The following is a 22,596-nucleotide window of genomic DNA, read 5'->3' as shown; positions in this document are numbered from 1 at the left end:
TTTCCTTCTTGCATTTAGGGATTTTCCCGTCTCCCTTGAATAAAAAAATATAACTAAATTAAATTGAAAATAAATTGAGAAGAACATACGCGCTTTAATTATAACTTTTTAAAAGGGACTTATTATCTTCAAAATTTCCAGATTTTAGAATTAGAGTATGATTGATAGTGAAATATTCATTTTTTTGGATATCTTTCATGCTTATTTTTTATAAAAAAATCATAATCAAGTGAGATTTTGTTATAATAATTTAATCGCATTATTTTATAATATTAACTTTTTATAATTATTATTATATATACATAATTTAAGATATAAATAATCTAAACTACGTAATAGATTACATAAAAAATAAAATGTAGCAAACATGTAGAATATGAGAAGTTTTCATGTTGCTTAGAAACATTCATGGAATTTGTTATCGGAGATAAGAATGTATTCCCTCTGTCCCTATGAAATTAGCATCATTTGATCAAAAAATGTGAGAATTTTTATATCAAATGGTGCTAATTCAGAGAGACAGAAAAAGTATATCCTTTATTCTTAATTGGTTTTGTTAATTGTTACTGTTTGAATGTAATAAAGTTTGTTAATTATAACGATTTTAACGTGTTTCCTTCATGCTTTTAAACAAAATACAAAATCTTATGGCCAATATTTGTTGGAGATCCAAAAATCTATATACAAAAACAAAATAAAGCACCTATTTAATTTTATTCCAGTGTTAATTTTTCCTTTTTTAAGAACTAACAAATATTAAAAAAAAGGATTTTTGATTTGTTGCATTTGAAGAAGAATTTATCTGCCTTGAATTTATCATTTCCTTTATATTTCATGACTTCAATGAAACTTCAAAGTATCATACTTTTATTTCTATTTGAAAAACCCGTCTAAATCTATTTATATGTGTTATGAAGAAATTGATTCTTAAAATATATCGATATTTATAAAATAAAAATAGAAATATATTATGAAGATAATAATTGTGATACAATATAATAATTATATATAATTGGACCAATATAATATAGGAGACGCTAGAAAATTTTAATTTTTAATAGGTCACACATAAGCATATTTAATTGAAGACTACTAGACTAAGTTGTAATTAGTATATTTTTATGAGTCATAATTCGATACTAAAAATTGAGAAATACTTCCTTTGTCACTGCAATTTTATTAAAGACAAAATGAGTGAAGTTTTAAAAGGAGTATGATAAGTTGATAATAGATAAAGAGACATATTGAATGATGTGGTTGATATTAAAGAGACTTAAAATATGATGATAAGATTAAAAGAAGGAAAATTGTAAATAATAAACCAATATTTGTGTAATTCGTTGAAAATAAATCCACCAATTAATTATTTTTAAATAAACCCACTTGTTATGTATATATTTTGCTAAAAATATATCTACTATTGTTATAATTAGCTTCAAAGGTTCTTTATAAGTCTAGCCATTAGAAATAAACAATAATTGAATTTATTTTCAGCCTTTATATTTAATTAAGTGGGCATTAGAAAAATAAACAATAGTTGAATTTATTTTTAGCGGATCAAACAAAAAATAATTTATAAGTTGAGAAATTAGAAATATATTGTATATACCCCTAGTCTCAGACTCTCAGCTAATTAAAAATTTTAAAGGCAACATATGTACGAAAAGAATACGGGCCAAAGAAGTGAAGTAAAAAGAAGGTGATTTTGAGTAGGATCCACCTTATTTTATTTAATATTTATCATTCAAATTTATTTTATATATATTGTTAATGTGTAAGAAAAATACAGTTAATTAAGTGTGTTTTTTTTCGTCTAATTATGTATTTTTATAATATTAAATTTTTATGATTTATAGTTATAAATAAGTTAAAATATGAATAATTAAAATAAGATATTAAGTTGGTTTATAAAGTGAATGGTAGAATGGAATGAAAAAAGTAAATATGAAAAACCACTAAGCAAGCTTTGGTTCCTATAGTTGTATACAATTACAGTCATACTCCACATTAACTAAAACTATCAAATTTTTTACTCACTCCATCCATTGAAAATGCAATCTATCTCCCCAAAAGCTCTTACTTTGATAATTTACAAACTACATTGTTTAGTGGGAGATAAGAGTACATGCTAATATTTTATATTTATTTTTTGGTCTTTTTCTAATATTTTATTTTTATTTTTTCGTCTTTTTTTTTCTGCTTATAGTTTTAGTTAGTTTTGTCTTTCTGAATGATACGGTGCTATGTTTATATATTTTTGGTTTTTTTTATCTTCTGTTGTCTGTATTCTTTTGCAGGGACCTCATGTGTCAGATAATACTCTCGTTGTGAGGCTCCTTTCATTCGAAATCTCCTTGTAATAAGGGTATTGATCAATCTTTTTTCTCATCCTTCCCAGATCTATTAGGACGGGACTTATTGAGATGATGATAATAATTTTTAGTTTTTTATTCTTAGATTAATTATATGTTCATTAACTAGCCTACTTCATGAAGTTGTGTGAAGTTGTTATCATTAACTCGAAGCATAAAATCCATGTGAAACAAGTTATTTTCGGACAAAGTCATTAGAATTAGGCAGCTTATTGATAATATTTATATTTTTTGATTTATAATAGTTATAATTTATAATTAGTAAAAAAAACTTTGTGACTATAATATCTAAAAGCCTACAACGTCAAGGTTATTTTGAAGAAATGATTCAAAGATACATTTACAGTTAAACTTAAACTTATATCCTCCTTTTAACAAAAGCCATATTTCTTGTTGAATATTAAAAAAAAAAAAATTTACTATACAGAAATATTACAATGAAAAAAATAACTAAGACCAAAATTAGTAATGATTTTAGCTTTTAAAATTTTTAAAGGTTCCTGCTAACAAAAGTCCTTAAGGCGTTTTTAGAAAACATAAAATTAATTATATATAGTAAACTAATATATTTTAAATTCTTAATTATATAAACATTAAACACACTACCTAATATAACCTAAAAATTGAAATTTATCACCTAATTACGCTTTAAAATATATTATTCCCTTCGATTATTTTTGTTTGTCCATTTAAAGTTTTTGTCACTTTATAAGAGAGAAATTTAAATTTAATTTTTGAAGTATATATTTAAGGTAAAATATATTCATATGAGATCTTGTTAGATTCATCTTGATGCAGAATATTTTAATATATAATTTTTTACAATTTTTTTTATTATGTGTAATATGAAATATTAAGGCTAAAAATTTACGTTGAAATACATAAAAAAATAAAGTGGACAAACAAAAAACAAGTATATTACATCTATCTTTTATTTTGTTTTCTAACTACTCTTTCAAATATATTATCATTCTTGTTCATGAATGCCTTTATGAACGATCTGAAACGTTAGTTAACTTTTGCCAAATGATTTATTTGGATAATTTTGAAAAATAGCTTGCCTTGTATTTTTTTACTCTAGTTCTCTCTTCGATTTATAATTAATTTTGTTAATTTTTTAAAATTCAAAATTTCCTCTTTTATATTACTTATTTTTCCAATAAAAAATGTCAGAATATTATTGATAATAAAATAGACTGAGAAAATGAATGATGTAGGTGAAAATTAAACCAAAAATTTATTGTGGAAAGTAATAGGTATTTGGTCTTCAATTAAAAAAAATATTTGTTCTCCATTTAAAAAATGATTGAATTAATAAAAAAAACCTACGGGAATTTAGTGTTGCTAACAATTGTCTAAAAACAACTAGATTTTGGGAGATTAAAATACAAAAATGTAATACTTTTTGTTTTGCTCCATGTGAATTACTGAATATTACCATTTACCACTTCAATTCCAAGAAGTAAACAACAAAAATTCCACTTCCTAAAAAAGACCAAAAGACTTGAAAGAAGTGAAAAAGGACATGTTTTATTTTATAAATAAAAACCTCAAAAGAGACAAATATAATACACTACATGTCCTTCCAATTTGCAACTAAAAATGAAACTTTCCTTCGCACTACTCCCTCTTATTTATTACCCCCTCGAGTCTTATTTAACTTTTCACAGATTTTAAGGAGAATTAAAAATAAGACCCTAAAGGTAAAAAAGAGAGTGGTATTATGAGTTTTTAATATAAGGGATGAAAATTAGTATGGGTAATGGAGGGTATAATTAAAAATAGGATAAAGCTACTAAGGGCATAAAAGTCAAAAACCCATATTAAAAATAAAAATTGGATAATTAAGATGACTTGACCATAAAAAAATGAAATACATAAGCTGAATAGGAAGGAGTATTAAATTATGATAAATTAAATGTAGTATCTATGATGAAATACATATCTATGGACTAAATCACTTTTTGATTTTTGTACTTTTAGACTCTATACTTCTAGTTGGTCGTGCCTGCCAGCTTTACAAATATAACACGGGCACATAGTCGTATTATACTACCTACATACATTATACATTTACTTCTACCATAGAAGTAGATTGTTCCTTTCTGCATTTCTAATTTTCTATCCGTCGGTCAGAAATTACAAGCAAAAAAAAAAAAAAAATTGTGAATTACTCCTATTATGGAACAAATAATATTTTACAACTAATTTATTGGGAAAATACAGTTTCGTTTAAACTTCATTCATTAAAAGAGAGTGGGGGTGGATAGAGAGAGAAAAAAAGGAATAGAGATGGTTGAGCTGAGGAAGCTCCTGATAATCAGCATTTTGTTGCTAAGTTCAAGCTTCATTTATGGTGACACAGATCAATCAGATGGTTAGCACTAATTAAACTTTACTCTTTTATGTTTATTTATGGTTTTACACTTCTGGGTATTTTGTTAACTTTGTTTTTGGTTTTTATTGATTATTTCTACTGACAATGAATTTCTTGCACTATTTATGTGGTGTATTATTATAAAGTTTGAAAATTTGTTGGTAATTGTACAGATAATTGATGGGTTAGTTGTTGTTTGCTAATATTCCTTTGTTTTACTGGTGTTTGATGTTATGCTGATTGGTGTCGCTGATTATTACAATGAGTGGAGTGATCTTTTGTAAAAATTATTTTTTTTTTACATTTTATTGTTTATAATTATCCAAGGGTTGTTCTGTATTTGGGATACAGAAATTAATGGTGAAAGTGTGTTCTTCTATTCGTGATGATTTTTTTTTATATATCTTCAAATGGGTATTTGAAAGATGTGGCTAGTTTGTTCTTGATCTTTTTATCGAATTTTTTCACTAAAATACTGACTGTATTAAGGTGTTGTCATGAGTGGGGTTGTTTTACCATTTTGTTTAAAGATTTTGCTTGAATAGACCTTTTCTCTGCTGATAAATTCATGGGTGGTTCAGCTTGATCAAGTATTTACTGGGTCTTCATGAATGAAGGTTTCCAAATCAATGTTCAAAGTTGGGAGAACTTGGATGGCATTTTATAATAATCTGTTTGGGGTTTTATTTGATTAAATCAATTTGAGTAAGCAGATTACTGTGTCAAAATGGTGGAAAAATTATTTAGATTTACTGCCAATCAACTGTGGCATCTGTTGATTATATTTGCTACCATGGGTCAATCGGAAACAACCTCTTTGTTGTCACTAACAAGGGTTAGTTTGCGTACATCCGACCCGCAAACCTCGCTTAGTGGAAGTTACTGAATGACATTAGGGTAATAAAATGTTGTGCCATGTGCGGAACAAAGTTTTGGGAGGCCCTTATTTATTTGTACGATGTCTTCCCAATTGGGGCCTTAAATTATATAAAAAGATAAATTTTTTTCCACTTCAAGAAAAATGTCTTTCCAATTCAAGACAAAATGTATTGTAATATTATATTCTAAATCTACTTCATATATAAAAAAAGTTTACAAACTAATCACTTAAAATGTGTTGCTCAAATTTGGGTCTGAATATCACCATTTAATATTTGAGGCCCCTTATTTCTGGGGGCCCTCGGCGGTCGGCCGCCTAGAATTGCCTCAGGATTGGCCTTGTGTTGTGTCAATCAAGTATGACAAACTTGACATGAACTTTCCCTTTGTTTCGCAGCTGCTGCTCTCAATGTCATGTTCAGCAACATGTATTCACCTCCTGTACTCACAGGGTGGACTGCTAGTGGCGGTGATCCATGTGGTCAGTCATGGAAGGGTGTCACTTGTTCAGGTTCAAGGGTAACAAAAATGTAAGCCTCCATTCTATGAGTTTTATATTTATTTACCTGAGTTAAAAAGACTTACCATTTATGAAAACTTTTGTGTCTTATTCTTGCTATTTTTGAATCTTGTATGCAGAAAATTATCAAATCTTGGACTTACCGGGTCAATAGGTTATCAGCTTGCGAGTTTATCAGCCTTGACTGACTTGTAATTCAAAGCCTTCTTTACAGTTCCATTTTGTTAATTCATGTGTCTTGAGTTTGAAAAATAACACACATGTGATCCCACATTCAACAGTTGTAGGGAGGTTGACTAACATATAAGCTTGATGGGCTACTCCTCTTACAACCAATTGGTTTTAGGATGGAACCTCATCGGATTTGTGCTCAGCCAACTCTCCTCTTATGCGGATCTCGTGTTGTACAAGCACATTAACAAATTTATCATCTTGTTTTCATTTGCTCATACTTCTGTCATGATGTTTGCAGTGACATCAGTCATAACAACTTCGGAGGCAATGTACCTTATAACCTTCCTCTAAATGTGTTGCGACTGTATGCTCTTAACCTATGCTTTCCATTATTTCAACTCTGTTGATCAGATGAATGTCATTACAATACTACGATATTTCAGTTCAATATTAGTTTGTCAACATTTTTATTTAAAATTTCTGGATTTTCCGGACAATACTTTAGTTGTTGTTACCCGCGCAGAAACCTTGCTGGTTGTAACTTCAATGGAGCGGTACCTTATTCAATTTCTACTATGAAGTCTCTGGAGCACCTGTAAGTTGCTTGTCTTTTAACCAATACTTGAAACAATATTTTTTGACAGTGACTAAGTTTTTATTTCTGCGCTTGACAATAGAGACCTCAGCCAAAATCAATTTAATGGACAGCTAAATATCGATTTTACACAGCTTTCCAAACTCTCTACAATGTAAGTTATCTACTCCACCCTTGTGCTATCCGTAACTGTATGTAGCTACATTTATATGCGTTAATGGACAGTTGAATCCTGCCTATTACTCCCTCGGTCCATTTGAAATTACAACAAGGGCATTTGACTGAAATATTAAGCATGGATGTGGTCATTCAAATTATATAGATGATATTAAAATAGTATGGAAATGTCTGGATGTGAATTAAAGAAAGTGGTTGGAATATTTCTATAAAAGGAAATTGAGGCAAAGGAAAAGGGACATACTAGAATGGAAAGTTTGGCAATTTCAAAAGGACTAAAAAAGTATTTCTTTTACTTGTATGTTCAAATGGTTTCCGGTATTTATGTAATTTCAGTTAGATTTACCATGATGCTTGATGCTGTTTGCAGTCTTATATATTCCTCATATTAAGATCACTTACAAAATTGACTAATATATTGATAAAACTACTTGAGAGCTTCTGTGGGTTACTTGTCTTGCTTGAAATGAATTGTATGATGATTCACTGATGATTTATTTTTCAGGGATCTCTCGAACAATGCTCTCACTGGAAATCTTTCATCAACTATGAGCTCCTTGTCCAGTTTGAACTCCTTGTCAGTGCACTATGTCTCTCTTTATATTGATTCTTCTAAATCTCCGCTGCGATTAGTTCTAGGTGTCTTCCTTAGTGACGGGTCTGTTGGCCGAATTTCTATTTCTTTTGCAGGTACTTGCAAAATAACCAGTTCACAGGCACAATTGATGTTTTAGGGGACTTGCCACTGAAAAATTTGTTAGGAATACTTTTCTATAAAAACAAAATTTGATACTATAAATATATATTTTTTTAATTTCTTGACGATTTATTTTTCTTTTCTAGGAATGTTGCCAATAACCATTTTACCGGATGGGTTCCTAGGCAGTTACAAGGCATTAATATACAGTAAGTGATAGGCTCATTCTTATTTATGTCCTTCTAAATTAAATTTTTGGGTCTTTTAATCATTGTTACCTGGAACGACATTCGGTTAGGAACGGGGAACGGGAACGGAGAATGCAATCTTGATTGACTCAGGAACGATTGGGTACGAGGTACATATACATTACGTGTAAAAAAAATATATTTGAAAACAAAGTTAAATTAAAATGTTTTTTTTGCTTTAAAAAATTGTTTTTAAGTGAATTCTTTTTGGTTTTCTAGGTTTTATCTCATTTTCCTCCCTTTTTTGTTCTTTGATTTGTAAATGAAGGCCAAAATACTTTTTAAAAAGGTCTTCCACACCGGGACGTCACCTTTAGCGATTTGGGTCGTGTTTTGTGGTGATTGGGGACAAACGTTCCCGGATCACTGAATGTGGCTACGTTCTACGTTCCATGTAACTATGCTTTTAATACTGTGGTTTGTTTATCACAGAAAGGATGGTGACTCGTGGAGCTCAGGACCTGCACCCCCCGCTCCACCCAGATCACGAAGCAATCATCATCCTTCCGGAAATCATGGAAATTCCGATTCAGATTCTGAAGGCGGAAAATCTAGTATCAGTGCCGGTGCCATCGTTGGAATAATATTGGCTATTCTTGTAGTCGTAGGAGTATTAGGATTTTTCATATTTAAGAGAAGAATACGGAAGCCTTCTTCTGATGTAGAGAAGATCGATATCAATAAGCCTTTTGTTGCAGCTGCTTCAAATGATGTTGAAGGTACTTTAGTGATTTTGTGCATCTCCCATTTCTCTTTATAAGTCATGCTTTGCTTTAAATTTATGGCATCCAGTGGACCAATAGCATCTCAAAGTTCGAAAAGCCGGACATTTACTATCTTAATTAACTAGGATGTTCTACAGATATAAATCTTTACCTATTAACTATGCAGTTGTTCTGTCATAGCGTATCTGTTCCAGAAAATTAGGTCACATATGACACTGTATAGTATTATTAGACATTGGTTCATATCATGTAATATCTAGAAGCTTTAGATAGACAATACATATAATATCATGGATAAAATAGTGGCGTATGGCGTACCTCAAGGATCTTGGATGTGCGTTTTTAAACATAATGTAAGATTATAAATCAAAACTTCAAGGGTCAACATTAGACATTGAGGCTTCACTAGCACCAACTGTTTGACTCGTCTGAGAATGAAGGTTGGCTACTGTTGGTGCTGAAAATTCCCTAATGTTGAAGCTAATCAAAGGGTAGTCCGTCTTGTATGAGACCGTCTCACGGTGAGACGGGTCCATACAAAAGGCCCATCAATAAAAAAACATTAACACAAATTCTTACTTGAGACCTTCTTTTATAAAGATGGCTCTCAAAAGCCCAACTCAAATCTAATTTATATTACTTTAAAAATAAAACTGTTGCTGAAATAAAGCGCGCGTGTCAAGAGGAATGTGAAAAGTCACATAATATATTTGGGGTTATAACAACATTTATTTGGAGTTATAACATAATATATTTGGTGTTATACCAGCATATATTTGGGGGTTATAACTTCAAATATATTATGTTATAACCCCAAATAAATTATGTTATAACCCTCAAATATATGCTGGTATAACACCAAATGTAACATATTATAACCCCAAATAAATGTTGTTATAACCTCAAATATATTATGTGATTTTTCACATTCCACCCGACATGTGTGCTTTGATTTCAGCAGCATTTTATTTTTAAATTAATATAAATTAAATTTGGGCTGGGCTTTTGAGAGTCGTCTTTACAAAAGACGGTCTCTCAAGAGTGCACCTGAAACATTAACAAAACAATGAAAACTGAATTTTTACTTGTACAGGAAGCAGTTTTTTTAAAATAGTTTGGGTTGACTCAATTGAAATCGTCTCACGATAGGACGGGCCTTATAAAAAATTAGTGATCAAAGGGCGAGAAGTCAATTGTCATTGGTCACAAACATGCATATCTAGCGCGATTCGATTGCTTAATGATTGTCTGCGTATGCTGCATTGGACTCACCTTGTTCTCCTTCATTTCCTAACTCTTCGAAATTGTTTTCAATGCTGAAATTCATTAGGTAAACCTGAGTTTGCAGAGTTGAAGTCAGTGCATTCTTCATCCTCAATCACCACAACCACACGTGACACAGCTACATCAGTTACACTTAAACCACCTCCGGTTGATCGTAACAAATCATTTGATGATGAAGACATCTCAAACAAGCCTGTCGTGATCAAAATTCCTACACCAGTGCCAGAAAATGTGAAATCATATTCTATAGCAGATCTGCAAATGGCCACGGGCAGTTTTAATATTGAGAATCTTGTTGGAGAGGGGTCTATTGGACGTGTATATCGTGCTGTATTTGATGATGGAAAGGTATAGCTTTTGAAATATTTTATTTGCTCTTTGTTGACGGATAATCTGTGAAGGGAAGAACTCACACACATGTATATCAACCTGAAAATTCAAACTAAAATTTGTCTTGCACTGAAAGAAAAATCGAATTTATCCATGAGGATCATTTTTTGTACTCAAGAATATAGTCAAATAGATGTATAGAAGTATCTGTGGATCAGCTTTCTAGACATTAAGAATATAGTCTTAACTTAATGTTATATGACATGCATATTTAAACATTGCTAAACTGTGTGCTTGTCATGACTAGAGGTGTGTAATGGTGCGAGTCGACCCAACGGGTCAAGGGTCGGGTCACATTTTAACATGTCATTAGCAGGTAGGGTCAATAACGGGTCAGGCCATTAACAAGCCTTGGTGTAAAGGGTTGGCCGGGTCGGTCGGATAATTATAGGAATTGGTTGCGCAAAAAATTTTACCACTTTTTTTAATCAGCTCGTCTTGTATGAGGCCGTCTCACCATGAGACGGGCTCATATAAGTAAGTCCATTTCTTTAGTTGATTACTTAAAGACCATAAATGATCGTTTTAAGCTCATAAGTAATCACTCTAAGACTATAAAAAGTGATTATTTTAATATTGTAAGTAATCATTTTTAACGTTATTAGTGATCATTTTAAAACAAAAAATGAATATTGGGCTAGCACAATGGAGATGGTCTCACCATGAGACTGTCTCATTTAAGAATTAGTGTTTTTTAATATATTTATATATTATTATATACATAGGTGGGTTAACCCAAAGGGCCATAAAGTAGAATAAAAAACTATTATATGAACTTTTTAAAAACGGGTCAAAGTGGGATGGGTTTTAATGGGCTTTGACCCGTCTTGGCCCTTTTAAATTTGACATGACCCGCCCCGACCTGTAGTCATGACTCATGAGTCTTTTTGTGCCTAATTCAATGCCTTCATGATGAATCAAGTTCCTCAATGCTGATAATATTACTGGTTTGACACTTGACAGGTTCTTGCTGTGAAAAAGATAGACTCATCTATCCGAGCAAACCATCCTGAAGATTTCACGGAGATTGTCGCCAGCATTTCCAAACTTCATCATCCAAATGTCACCGAGCTAGTTGGCTATTGTTCAGAACATGGACAACACTTACTAATTTATGAATTCCACAAGAATGGGTCGTTGCATGACTTTTTACATCTTGATGATGAATATAGTAAACCATTAACATGGAATACCCGTGTGAAGATTGCTTTGGGGAGTGCACGTGCACTTGAGTAAGTCAATATAATACCGAAATGAGTAGACTTTTTTTAGATACAATAGATCATAGATGATTAATGTTCTCTTGCATCATTACAGTTAATATCGTTTTTTTGTATTGAGTCAGTTTCATTTATTCGACAATGACGAAATCGTAAAATGTTTGTCATTTAAAAAAAGAATTTCTTTCTATTATCCTGGCATCTATGTTGCATTTGTATGAGTGACTGTAGGTTGTCAAATGTGTTATTTAGTGAGCAAATTGATAAATATCAAAATAAAAACTGAGCACTGGCTTGGTGTGTTTGTGTGTGTATAGTTTTCTTTTATTTATTCACATTACGTGAAACCGTGTTCCCTCTATCTGTGCCAGGTACCTGCACGAAGTTTGCTCACCATCAGTAGTTCATCAAAATTTTAAGTCGGAGAACATATTACTTGATGCAGAGCTCAACCCTCATCTTTCTGACTGTGGGTTGGCAAGTCTCCTTCCAAATGCAAATCAGGTATAATTAAATCTTCTTTGGTGTATTCAAAACTTTTTGCTTCAAGCCTACCAAGATACATGTTTTGCATTCATGGTATTCATTTAAGCCGGTTTCAATACCCGTTTTTATGGGGGCATGCAGGGTCATAAATAAAACATAGTTTAGGCAGTAGTGGTTGTGCCAGGATTTTTTATCTATGGGTTCAAAATCAATCAATCAAGTAATATAGATTACACAATAGTCAAAATTTCAAATTTATAAATAAAAAATAATTTTTTCGGTTTTAGTACGGGTTTAGCTAAGGAAATCCAATCTTGTCTCAATTAGAAAGTAAGTACCACTTTTCAGGAGAGCACTTGAGTTCGATTCTCGTCTAGCTCGTCCCTTCCTTCAACCTACCCTGTAATCCAAAATAAGTATGGGTTTAGCTAAACCCCATGAACCTCCCCTGTGTTTCAGTACTTGGAATTTTTATTGCACTGACAAAAATATGTTTTTTCCTTCCTATCTTCTGAAATTTCTTACAGTATTATCCTGATAACATCCTGATTTTCCCTTGTAAATGATTTTGTCTGACAACTCTATCATGACATGCTTATTCATGAACATGTTTTCTTTATTTGTTTATGCAGGTAATTAACCATAATGCTTGTGCCCCTGAAGTTGCTGATTCCGGTCAGTATACTTTAAAGAGTGATGTCTACAGTTTTGGGGTCGTTATGTTAGAGCTTCTCACAGGACGAAAACCATTTGATAGGTAACTATCTCATCGGGGATCAGTACATAACGAGGACATTTGGAATTTTACAAAAAAAAAATTCTGAGATAAATTTTACTTTGTATTTAGCTCTTTGCTATGGGCTGAACAGTCATTGGTTCGATGGGCAACACCTCAGCTGCATGACATTGATGCTTTGACTAAAATGGTGGATCCTGCTTTAGAAGGTCTCTACCCAGTAAAGTCTTTGTCGCGTTTTGCTGATGTTATTGCTCTTTGCGTTCAGGTAATTTTAACTGCTTTAATCTTGGTTTCACCTTATTTAATAGGCGTTGAATTGCATACTTTTACCTCGAGTCTGTGGTGCTTGAACAGTCGATCCTCTGAATCTGAAGGAACGTATGAACTATAAAATATCAGCAAGTTTTGCATGAGACCGTCTCACAGTGAGATGGCTCCATACAAAAGGCTCATTAGAAAAAAAACGTAAAAAAACAATGAAATTAATTCACACTTGTGCAGGAAGCAGTTTTTTTTTTAAAATAGTTTGGCTTGACCCAATAAAGTCGTCTCATGGTGAGACGGCCTCAATAAAGAATTAGTAATAAAATATCACTAGCTTAACACCTTGGATATTCTTAGGTGTACGCATTGAGGGTATCATATAGAGGTATAATAGATCGTTAGTGGGTGACTCGTATAAATTGTCGGGGTGGAACACCAATTAACCTTCATCCTGTGCGTTTAGTTTCCTTAGATAGCTATCGTTAGTTCTGCCATTGTGTCAAACACAAGGGCTTTGTCCATATCCATGGTCAATAAGTGCTTACACCAAAAAATTTCCCCCAATTGCCCATTTGTCTGGTTGTGGGATGGGATCTTCAGTCGAATGGAGCATCATACAAAATGGTGAAATTGGATTCAAAAGAGTGCCGGAAGTCTGAAACTTGCCGCTACATGTTTTAGAATCGGACTATACTAAGTTGGCTTATTAAATCATTTGCTACCATAGTCAATCGGAAATCAACAATGGTCAGGTTGCATATATCCGACACCCAAAACTTAGCTTAGGTGGGAGCCACTTAATGTCATTGAGGAAACGAAATGTTGTACTTGTGCATGTTTAGAATTATAGATTCTGTTAGGTTGCTATTTAAACAATACTAAAACCTTCTTTTGTGAACAGCCTGAGCCTGAATTCCGCCCCCCTATGTCAGAGGTGGTGCAAGCTTTGGTTCGATTGGTTCAACGAGCAAACATGAGTAAGAGAACTGTCAGTAACGCAGCCCGTCAATCAGAAAGTGCAGAAACAAGTGATAGTGTGAATTGAATGAATCTCTCTACAATAATTTATTATTTCAGATCCTCGCCCTGACCCGAGTGAAGGTTTAGTTTATATCTTCTCACCTCATAATTTTTCTCTTCTATAACCTCGTTTCTTTTTACCTAACCACGTTTCAGGGTACCGAATACCGACTCTGTCATTGAAAAGAATTTTCCCGTTTTTCTTTGCTTTTTGACATCACCTTGTGTTGTATGATATATGTAATGAAGGTGAAGATAGGTTTAATTTATCACTCTTCATGTAGTACATCCTTGCGATATCGGTAGCAGAAAGAATGTTCATGAAATGTGAGTTGAGAATGCTCAAATTTTGTACAAAATGCTTTCGAACTTGCAACGATTGACATCGTAGGTATAGCTTTGTCGAGATTTAATTCTCGTATTACTTGTTAGCTTTATCGGGATTTAGTTGTCATATTACTGGTAAATTGTAATGTTAATTTTTAATGTAAATCTCTGGGTGGTCCATTAAATGTTAAATGAATTCCCTTTTCAAGTTGGAGAGCACTCTAATTTGATGCATGAATGAACAATGATGAGTAGGTGACTGATAATTGCTGCCCAGCAAACAGGCATAACCCAGCAACAAATTATGGCATTTTGATTAACAACCATATTCTCTGTGTTTTAAAACCATGGCGGGTCGCATTCTTGTTCATTTTTGGGATTCAGGAGAAATAACAAACAATACATGTGGTTGAGTAGTTGGTCTTGCAGAACGGTAGAAGATGAGTATGGTTGGACAACAAGTTTATATGTCGACGTGGTTAAGAGCCAGCCACAACTCGGGGCCAACTGCCTCCTCCTTAAGTAATGAACTCTTTGACCCCAATTTAGTTCTAACGGCCAACGTGAATCTGCTCACACATAAAGCTAGTAGGCGTGGCCACTGATCTTCTTTGCCGCTCTACATAGATGGCGATAAGAGGTGGATGAGGGGGGGGGGGGGGGGGGGGGGGGGGGGGGGTGTTTCGATCTCTAGGCCTATTTGTTAGCTTGATCGAAGTCTTCTAGTAGTAGGTACGAAGTTGAACGGTGTATCCACTCTTGTCGATAAAGAGCGAAGTGTCGATGAGATTAATAGGTACTCCCTAATGTGTGTGGCAGGCTATTAAGGTGTCATTAATGTATGCGGTAGCAACAAAAACGTCTTGAACTCATGTAATTAGACAACACTTTGTAACAAGAAGGTGGAAGGTATGCATATCCTGCCTCCACCTCTCGACGACGGTCTTAATGAGTGGCATGTCAAGATCGTGAGCCATGTAGGCCATGTCATCCCCGAACATACAAACTCAGATAGTATGTAACTGATGAAATCTGATAGTGGTGATGAGATTAATCACCAAGTAGTCTACATCTTAGGGCGTAATCCCCGTGATAATGAGTGTGACATGTGAGGGACTCAGGTTGCTCAACAGCCTAGATGTCCATCAATCGATGATTCTCCAGTAGGTGGGTAGAGAACCAAACGCTCATTTAGCCCATGATCATGTATAGTGCAACCAAAAAAAAAAAAAAAAAAAAAAAAAAAAAAAAAAAACATGAACAACACAAACACCCCCGCAACAACATTAACAAGTACAATACCAACATCTTAAACCCTAACAAAATCGTACTCTAACCCTAAGCGAAAATTTGATATGAATAAGCAAAAAAAATATAAAATTCACATAATAGCCAAAGTTTCAAACTATTTCCCAAGATAAGCATTTTTTTCCCAAACCCGTAGCTTGAAACTGTTTGCTGTTAGTAACAGCGAACAAAGGTTGGAGGTCAAAATTAGTCAAAGTCTTTGTTCACTGTTATTAACAGCGAACAAAGATTTTGACCTCCAGTCTTTGTTGGCTGTTAGTAATAGCGAACAACTGCGGAGTAAAATTTAAAACTGCCTTTTTCTTCTTCATTTTCCCCAAATAAGTTTGGTCAAAAAGGTTAAAATCTTTGTTCGCTGTTACTAACAGCAAATAAAGATCTTGACTTTTTTTGAACAAACTTCTCTGTTCGCTGTTAGTCACAGCGAATAAGCCGAACCTCCACTTTAGGAAAAAAACTGCTTATTTTAGAAAATAATTTAAAACTTTGACTATTATGTGAATTTTTTATATTTTTTTGCTTATTCATTTCAAATTTTCACCCAAAGCAACACCAACATTCTAATGAGAAAACTAACATCATCACCACCTTAGAGGCATTAACCCTAATCCATTACTAAAATATAATCCTTGAGCACTCATTATCCCTAAACCCTAATTCAACAACATCTACACATCAACAACGACAATAATAACATCATCAGCAACATGTCTTCGATCAACAGCAATATTATCAAAATCATCACCAATAACTATCATCAATATCATCATAAATAACAACAATAACAAAATTATCACCAAAGCCCTAAAAAATATAATTATAATACAACAAAAATAGTTAAAAGAAACACTAGTAAGGATTAAGAACAACATTAACAATTATAATGATCAAAACAACAAAAAGGACAATCCATGGTCAAGAAAAATGGCTATAATACTTCCTCCGTTCCTTAAAGTTGTTTTTATTTGTTAATTTAGGTTGTTTCATTTCTTGTTCCTATAAAAAAATTATTCTATTTATATCACAAATTTTAAACAAAATTAATTTTATTTATCCTCATTTTAATATTTTAATAATGTTTATGGTCCCTACATATTTTTCAATAACTTTATTTTAACATTGTTATATTATTTATGGTTCTCACATGTTTTTTAAGCTTTATAAAAGTATTTTTTTAATAATTGTGATATCTATATTTTATCCATTAACTTTCTTTTAATATTTATAGTCTCCAATTTTTTTCATTAAATTAATTCAATAAAATATCATATATCCACCAATAATTTCTTAAAAGGACGAATGCAAATAACTATAAAAATGAGTAAAGAAAAATTATTCAGAATAATCCCACCTATTGTCCATTTTATTGATTATTTTTAAATAATTCAACCTTTGTATATTATTTCCTGACAGCCCTATTCACATTTTAATCGACTACTGTAGGTATTTACTACCCGTTACACTTACTTTTTCTTCTCCCTTTTGCTTCTTCGTTAGTGTAACTCTACCCTTTTTGGTGGTAGGTACCTATAATAGACGGTTAAAATGTGAAATGAATGTTGTTAGCAAATAATATACAAAAGTTAAATTAATTAAAAAATAAACAATGGGATTATTTACAAATGGATAATAAATGAGATTATTGAGAAATAATTTTTCTAATGTGTAAATCATAGTATGAAATTCATGAAATTATATACGAGTAAAAGAAAAAACAAAAAAAAATAAGAAATACCTCTGAATTTCGTAATGGACAAATAGGAAGAAGAACTAGAGTGATTTGACCCAAGATGTTCAAATCGTAAGAAGAAGCTTGACGATCAAGCTCAGCAGTAGATATTGATTTCAAATTTGGGAGAGAAAAGGGGATAAAGAGATGAAGAATTTGAAATGGCGGGCAATGAGAACAAACTGTTATTACAGTTCCTGGAATCTGGCATTTACAAATTCCCTGCTTCAAATACATTTTTCATAGATCCTGTTCGACTTCTTAATCGAAACTACACCAATTTTAGGGTTTCTCCTTGTTCGTATTATTCTCGTTTCTTCAATTTCAGTTCCTCTATTGAAGAACAAAATCTAAAAGAAAAAGATGATGGATATTTGGTTACTACAAATTGCGGAAAGAGAAAACGTTATCGAAAGAACAAAAACAAACAGAAATGCTATTCTCTTAACGAGAAAGAATTACTTGCGGATAATCGACATCAGGTACAATTTTGATTTTTAAGGTTTATGTTCAGTGTTTTAGTTTAATGTTAGTTTTTGAGATTTTCGTTTTGTTTGAAGGAAATTACGGGTTTATTAGTAAACGCACATGAAGAACTGGTGAGAGATAAGGAGCTTTTGGATGTAATTTGTGAGCTGAAGAATGAAAATGAGGGATGGGAACGTTGTGTTGAATATAATTGTGGTGAAGTTAAAGAATGGGAAGAATTTTCATTGATTGAGCTTGGGAAAGTTTGGCAAGCTCCTTTTTATGAAATTACTCTTCATTTTACAAAAGATAATGAAGAGGTTCGAGCTAATGGAGGTTTGTTTGTTTTGTATTTGTTTGGTGCAATTGGTGTCAACTATTGACTCTTTGAATCTTGAAGATTTTTTCTTTGTATATGGACTAATTAGCTTGTCGATGATTGCGAAATGAGTACATTGTGAGTTTTACTAATGCATTTCATTGCTTTTTTGGATGAACTGGTCTTGTTTAAATTGTGCTTGCGTTACTTTGTGTAAATCAACTAGAGTCCCAAGACCTTAATTTCAGAAGATATCCATGATCGTAGATGCATCAAAGTTTTACGCCTGTTGTCACTAACCTATTGCAACTCATTCTTTTACATTACGTTTGGATTGAGGGAATCTGTGTCCTTGGAAAGGAAAGGGAGGTTTTTGAAGGGATGTACTTTTCTTTGTTTGGAATTACAATTTCGGATGAGAAGGATTTGGAAGGAAAGGGTTTGAAGGGATTTAGTTCCTTAATTTTATTAATGGACAAATCTCTCCAAAAGTGAAGATTTGGTAGGAAAATGAGTTTTCTCTTTGTCTTCCTTCCCCTCCCTCCCCGCATAAACAAGCAAGGTTAACTTTCTTTATTATTCTTTCACCTTCCTTTTCCTTCTCTTCCTTCTCCTTCTCTTCCTTTCCATTCTCTTCTACATTGTTTTCCAAACAAAGTCTTAATGATTGTTGAAGTAATTCTTGTAAAATTCAGTTTCACAAGTAGGCCCTCTTTTTTTATTTTGAGACTATTGAGAACAAGGATCAAAAAGTTTAACTAGTTAATCCATTGAACTCAAAGGGTTGGTGATAGACTGATAGTGCATTATTTGCTTAGGGTTTTTACTTTTGTTGTTAACTTTGCCAGTACTATTGGTTTATGTTCTATGTCTTACATCAATCAATGATTTTTATTGTTGTCATTATTCATGCCTTTTAAGTTTCACTTGTTGGCTTATTAGCACTATAAGAAGGTTCGATGGTTCATGGTTGTCATGCATCTATGTATTCAGCCCCTTGTTCTTAGGTATCTGTTCTTTGTTGCATTCTCAGGTTCTCTTGACATTAAGCATGACGATATAAGATTATTCCCAATATTCAATACCTTAGTTTCAAATGAGACAGACAACAATATGATGGCAGAATTCCAGACAACTCAATATATTTTACCAAAAAAAAGCTGCTTCTTTATGGTAGACTATTTTGCATTTGCTTATTATTAATTAGTTGTAGCTTCTATTATGGTGTTTCTGGACTTCATATTTGAGCATCATAATCATCTATTATTGCTTACACCACCTTATTATTTTTTTTTTTCTGTTTTCTCTTTTGCCTTGTCGGAGTCTGAACTGGAGCAGATTCACACCATTGTTCCTGGTAATGGTTGTTATGCTATACCTGAGTTATGACTTTCAATTGTCATTCAGCATACTTGAACGTATCTATATTTTATTCTTCTTTATGGGTGCGAATTGGTGATCAGGCAGTCAATTCTCTTTCTTATTGTCATTGCAGCTGATTCAGAATGCGGGTTTAATTTTATAATGATTGATCCACCATGGGAGAACAGAAGTGCCTATCAGAAGTCCAAGTATGCACTTTAGATGATTCTTTTTTATTTTCTTGCCCCCTTTTTTCCCTTTGGCACTATGTTGCTGCATAGTTTTTTTTGAAAGAACGTAAGTAGAGGTGTTCATTCGGTTCATCGAGTTAATTTTAGGTTAGATGTTTCAGATTGGTTTCAAATCTGAGTTTGTGTCCATATTGTATTTTACATAATTGTAAATCATTTTTTCAACCGGGTCAAATCGGGTTCTGTTACAAGGTCGGATAAATTTTGGGTCATTGGATCTATTTTAAACACCTCTAAATCTAAGAAACCTTTTCCCTGCTAGTTGGAGCCACACTTTAGACATAGAGTCTTTAAGCCAATAACTTTAACAATGATCCCTGAGTTGTCTAGTCCTTTTCACAACAGACCTAAAAACTTCTGTAAAAATAGTTTGAGTTTCACATATTTTTTATAGCATTACACTTTGTCTAATATTATTGAACTGAAATCCTTATTACTTATCATATAGAGCTCAAATGGATTATTGTAGATTTATTGTCTTTGGCTGTCTGACTCATGCAGGTACCCTACGTTACCGAATCGACACTTTTTATCAATTCCAATAAAGAAACTTGCTCATACAAGTGGAGCACTTGTAGCCTTATGGGTGACAAATCGGGAAAAATTGCGTAATTTTGTTGAGAATGAACTATTTCCAGCCTGGGGAGTCAAATTTGTAGCTACATTGTATTGGCTGAAAGTAAGTGCATACTGCTTATGGCTATTTCAAATTGAACTCACTCCATAACTCTTAGATTGTAAACTTTTTAATAGAACGGAATATACCATTGGGGTGGGAGACCCTTAGTAGATTTAGCATAACCTATTGAATTAGGGGGAATGAAAATACAACTTTATATTTTTTTTAGTTATTGTATAATTGAGCATGCAAGTTGGTTAATCTAGTGCTTAATCTTTTTGGACCAAGTCAAAAAGCTTGTGCTTAATCTTTTAAATTTTGTAATTGAAATTGAGATTTAGAGCTTGAGGAAAAACGTGAGGATTGAATTCTTCCAAGCCGTCAAGGGCAAACTTGCATTGAAGCGCCTGAAGGTGTTATCGAAAATTTTAGATCTTGGATCTGCACCTGCAAGGCGTTGCTAACTCTTCTTCGCACTTCTATTTAATCCTTTCAACATACTTGAATCTCGAAAGTTCAAACTTGAATTCTGAATCAAACAAGGAAATCGTATGCCATGCTATCTTCCTTCACGTCACTTTCCATGCTCTTCTCTTGGACTATGATTTATTCGAACTCAAAAGAAAATAAATTTCAACTCAACAAATCAAAGAAAATACATCTTGACTTTGTTAACCACATTAACATCCTTTGACAATGGTGTTGGATTGCCATCATTAGGTAAAAGTTCTTTCTGGATTCACTTTGTCCATGTTCTAACTGTACTTGCTATTGCAGGTCAAAGCTAATGGATCTTTAATTTGTAATTTAAACCTCTTTCATCACAGACCATATGAGTGCCTTCTTCTTGGATACACTGGCGGAGAAGTAAGTTTTTCTTGGCCTTTTCAAATTGATTTTAAATGAAATTTCTAATGAATTTATAATAGGTGATGACCATGGAAAAGGCTTTAAAAGATCAAGTAGTGATGTCCATTCCTGGCGACTACTCGAGAAAACCACCACTGGGAGGTATTTACACCATTCAATTTGCAGTTAGTATCAAGCACTAAGCACCATTGGATAAGTTTCTTCTGTTTGACATTTTACTAGTTTTCAATGATCCTTGAAAAGTTTGACTAGTGATTTTTGGAAATGATATCGATTGCCCACTTCAATAACTGAACGTCGTGTTGAGGAAAATTATCTCCACCTGAAAATTATTGAAATCATCTGCTGTGCTTTGACAATAATCAGAGAAAATACTTTCTCAACTTTTAATTTTTCATTGTTCTAATCTATGTTACTCGGACTCTTCATTTTGCTTCACGTACCCGTGTCCGATCCTTGATGCTCGGACATTGGTATGGCAATTAGACACTTCATTTAGGCGTTAAATTGAATATTTAGACGTATCAGACACTTGGACACGTACCAGTATCCAACATCAGTACCCGAGTCCAAGTAACATAGGTTCTAATAAATGTAATATGTGATTTTGCTTCGCTTGTTGTCAGATTTGCTCATGCAGTACGTGCCAGGGCCCAGACCTGCTCATTGCATTGAGCTGTTTGCTAGAGAAATGCTGTCTGGATGGACATCTTGGGGTAATGAACCTCTTCACTTTCAGGAGATGAGATATTTTTCAAGAAAGATAACCGGACAATGTACAAATTAAAAGATCAGCCTCTGCACTACATTTTGCAACATTACATATTGAAGTATGATGTTACTCTCAAAAGATGTTCAAGAAAAGGATCACATCTTCTGATTGGGTCCTCGGCCGATGAATCACAAAGATCAGCAGCAAAACGGTCGAAAAAAAATAAAATATTGTTTAGTTTTGCGTTTTCAAATAAGACGTTTCTGCTCAAAAGATGTTGCTGATAGCCAGAAGTGACGATTTTTGTTTCATTATCAGTAATTATGATGAATTGCTACATATTAACTGAGATTAGTTATTCTTGAGGGAGTTGGCGGGACTTTTTTTTCTTTGGGTTCGAAAGGTAACTTGATGCTTTATCCAAGGGCAATTTTTGCTGATTGAGTGTTCAATAAAAATTGGTG

General features: G+C 32.9%; 2 protein-coding genes across 3 annotated transcripts; both read left to right on the top strand.

The window, feature by feature from the left end:
- Window positions 1-4,431: 4,431 nt before the first annotated feature.
- LOC130813825 (protein STRUBBELIG-RECEPTOR FAMILY 7-like) lies at window positions 4,432-15,092 on the top strand. The gene is made up of 16 exons (XM_057679718.1): window positions 4,432-4,749; window positions 6,026-6,158; window positions 6,268-6,339; window positions 6,621-6,686; window positions 6,846-6,917; window positions 7,000-7,071; window positions 7,600-7,671; window positions 7,785-7,850; window positions 7,938-8,000; window positions 8,472-8,758; window positions 10,095-10,396; window positions 11,402-11,670; window positions 12,030-12,162; window positions 12,777-12,901; window positions 12,992-13,148; window positions 14,049-15,092. The coding sequence occupies exons 1-16, from the start codon at window positions 4,665-4,667 to the stop codon at window positions 14,190-14,192; spliced, it is 2,118 nt and encodes a 705-aa protein (XP_057535701.1). The 5' UTR covers window positions 4,432-4,664; the 3' UTR covers window positions 14,193-15,092.
- Window positions 15,093-17,477: 2,385 nt separating this feature from the next.
- On the top strand, window positions 17,478-22,481 carry LOC130813823 (methyltransferase-like protein 2). 2 transcript variants are annotated; one of them, XM_057679715.1, is made up of 9 exons: window positions 17,478-18,013; window positions 18,092-18,335; window positions 19,352-19,491; window positions 19,642-19,675; window positions 19,814-19,889; window positions 20,433-20,610; window positions 21,328-21,417; window positions 21,480-21,561; window positions 22,047-22,481. In XM_057679715.1, exons 1-9 carry the CDS (start codon window positions 17,693-17,695, stop codon window positions 22,205-22,207), a joined length of 1,326 nt encoding a protein of 441 aa, XP_057535698.1. In that variant the 5' UTR covers window positions 17,478-17,692; the 3' UTR covers window positions 22,208-22,481. The 2 variants fall into 2 exon arrangements, with proteins under 2 accessions (XP_057535698.1, XP_057535699.1); XM_057679716.1 differs by lacking the exons at window positions 19,352-19,491; window positions 19,642-19,675.
- Window positions 22,482-22,596: the final 115 nt, after the last annotated feature.

The sequence above is a fragment of the Amaranthus tricolor genome, chromosome 5, assembly GCF_026212465.1.
Source record: "Amaranthus tricolor cultivar Red isolate AtriRed21 chromosome 5, ASM2621246v1, whole genome shotgun sequence".
In the NCBI taxonomy this organism is placed as follows: domain Eukaryota; kingdom Viridiplantae; phylum Streptophyta; class Magnoliopsida; order Caryophyllales; family Amaranthaceae; genus Amaranthus; species Amaranthus tricolor.
The sequence above is the reverse complement of the archived record's forward strand: the minus strand, read 5'-3'. Positions and strand labels throughout refer to the sequence as shown.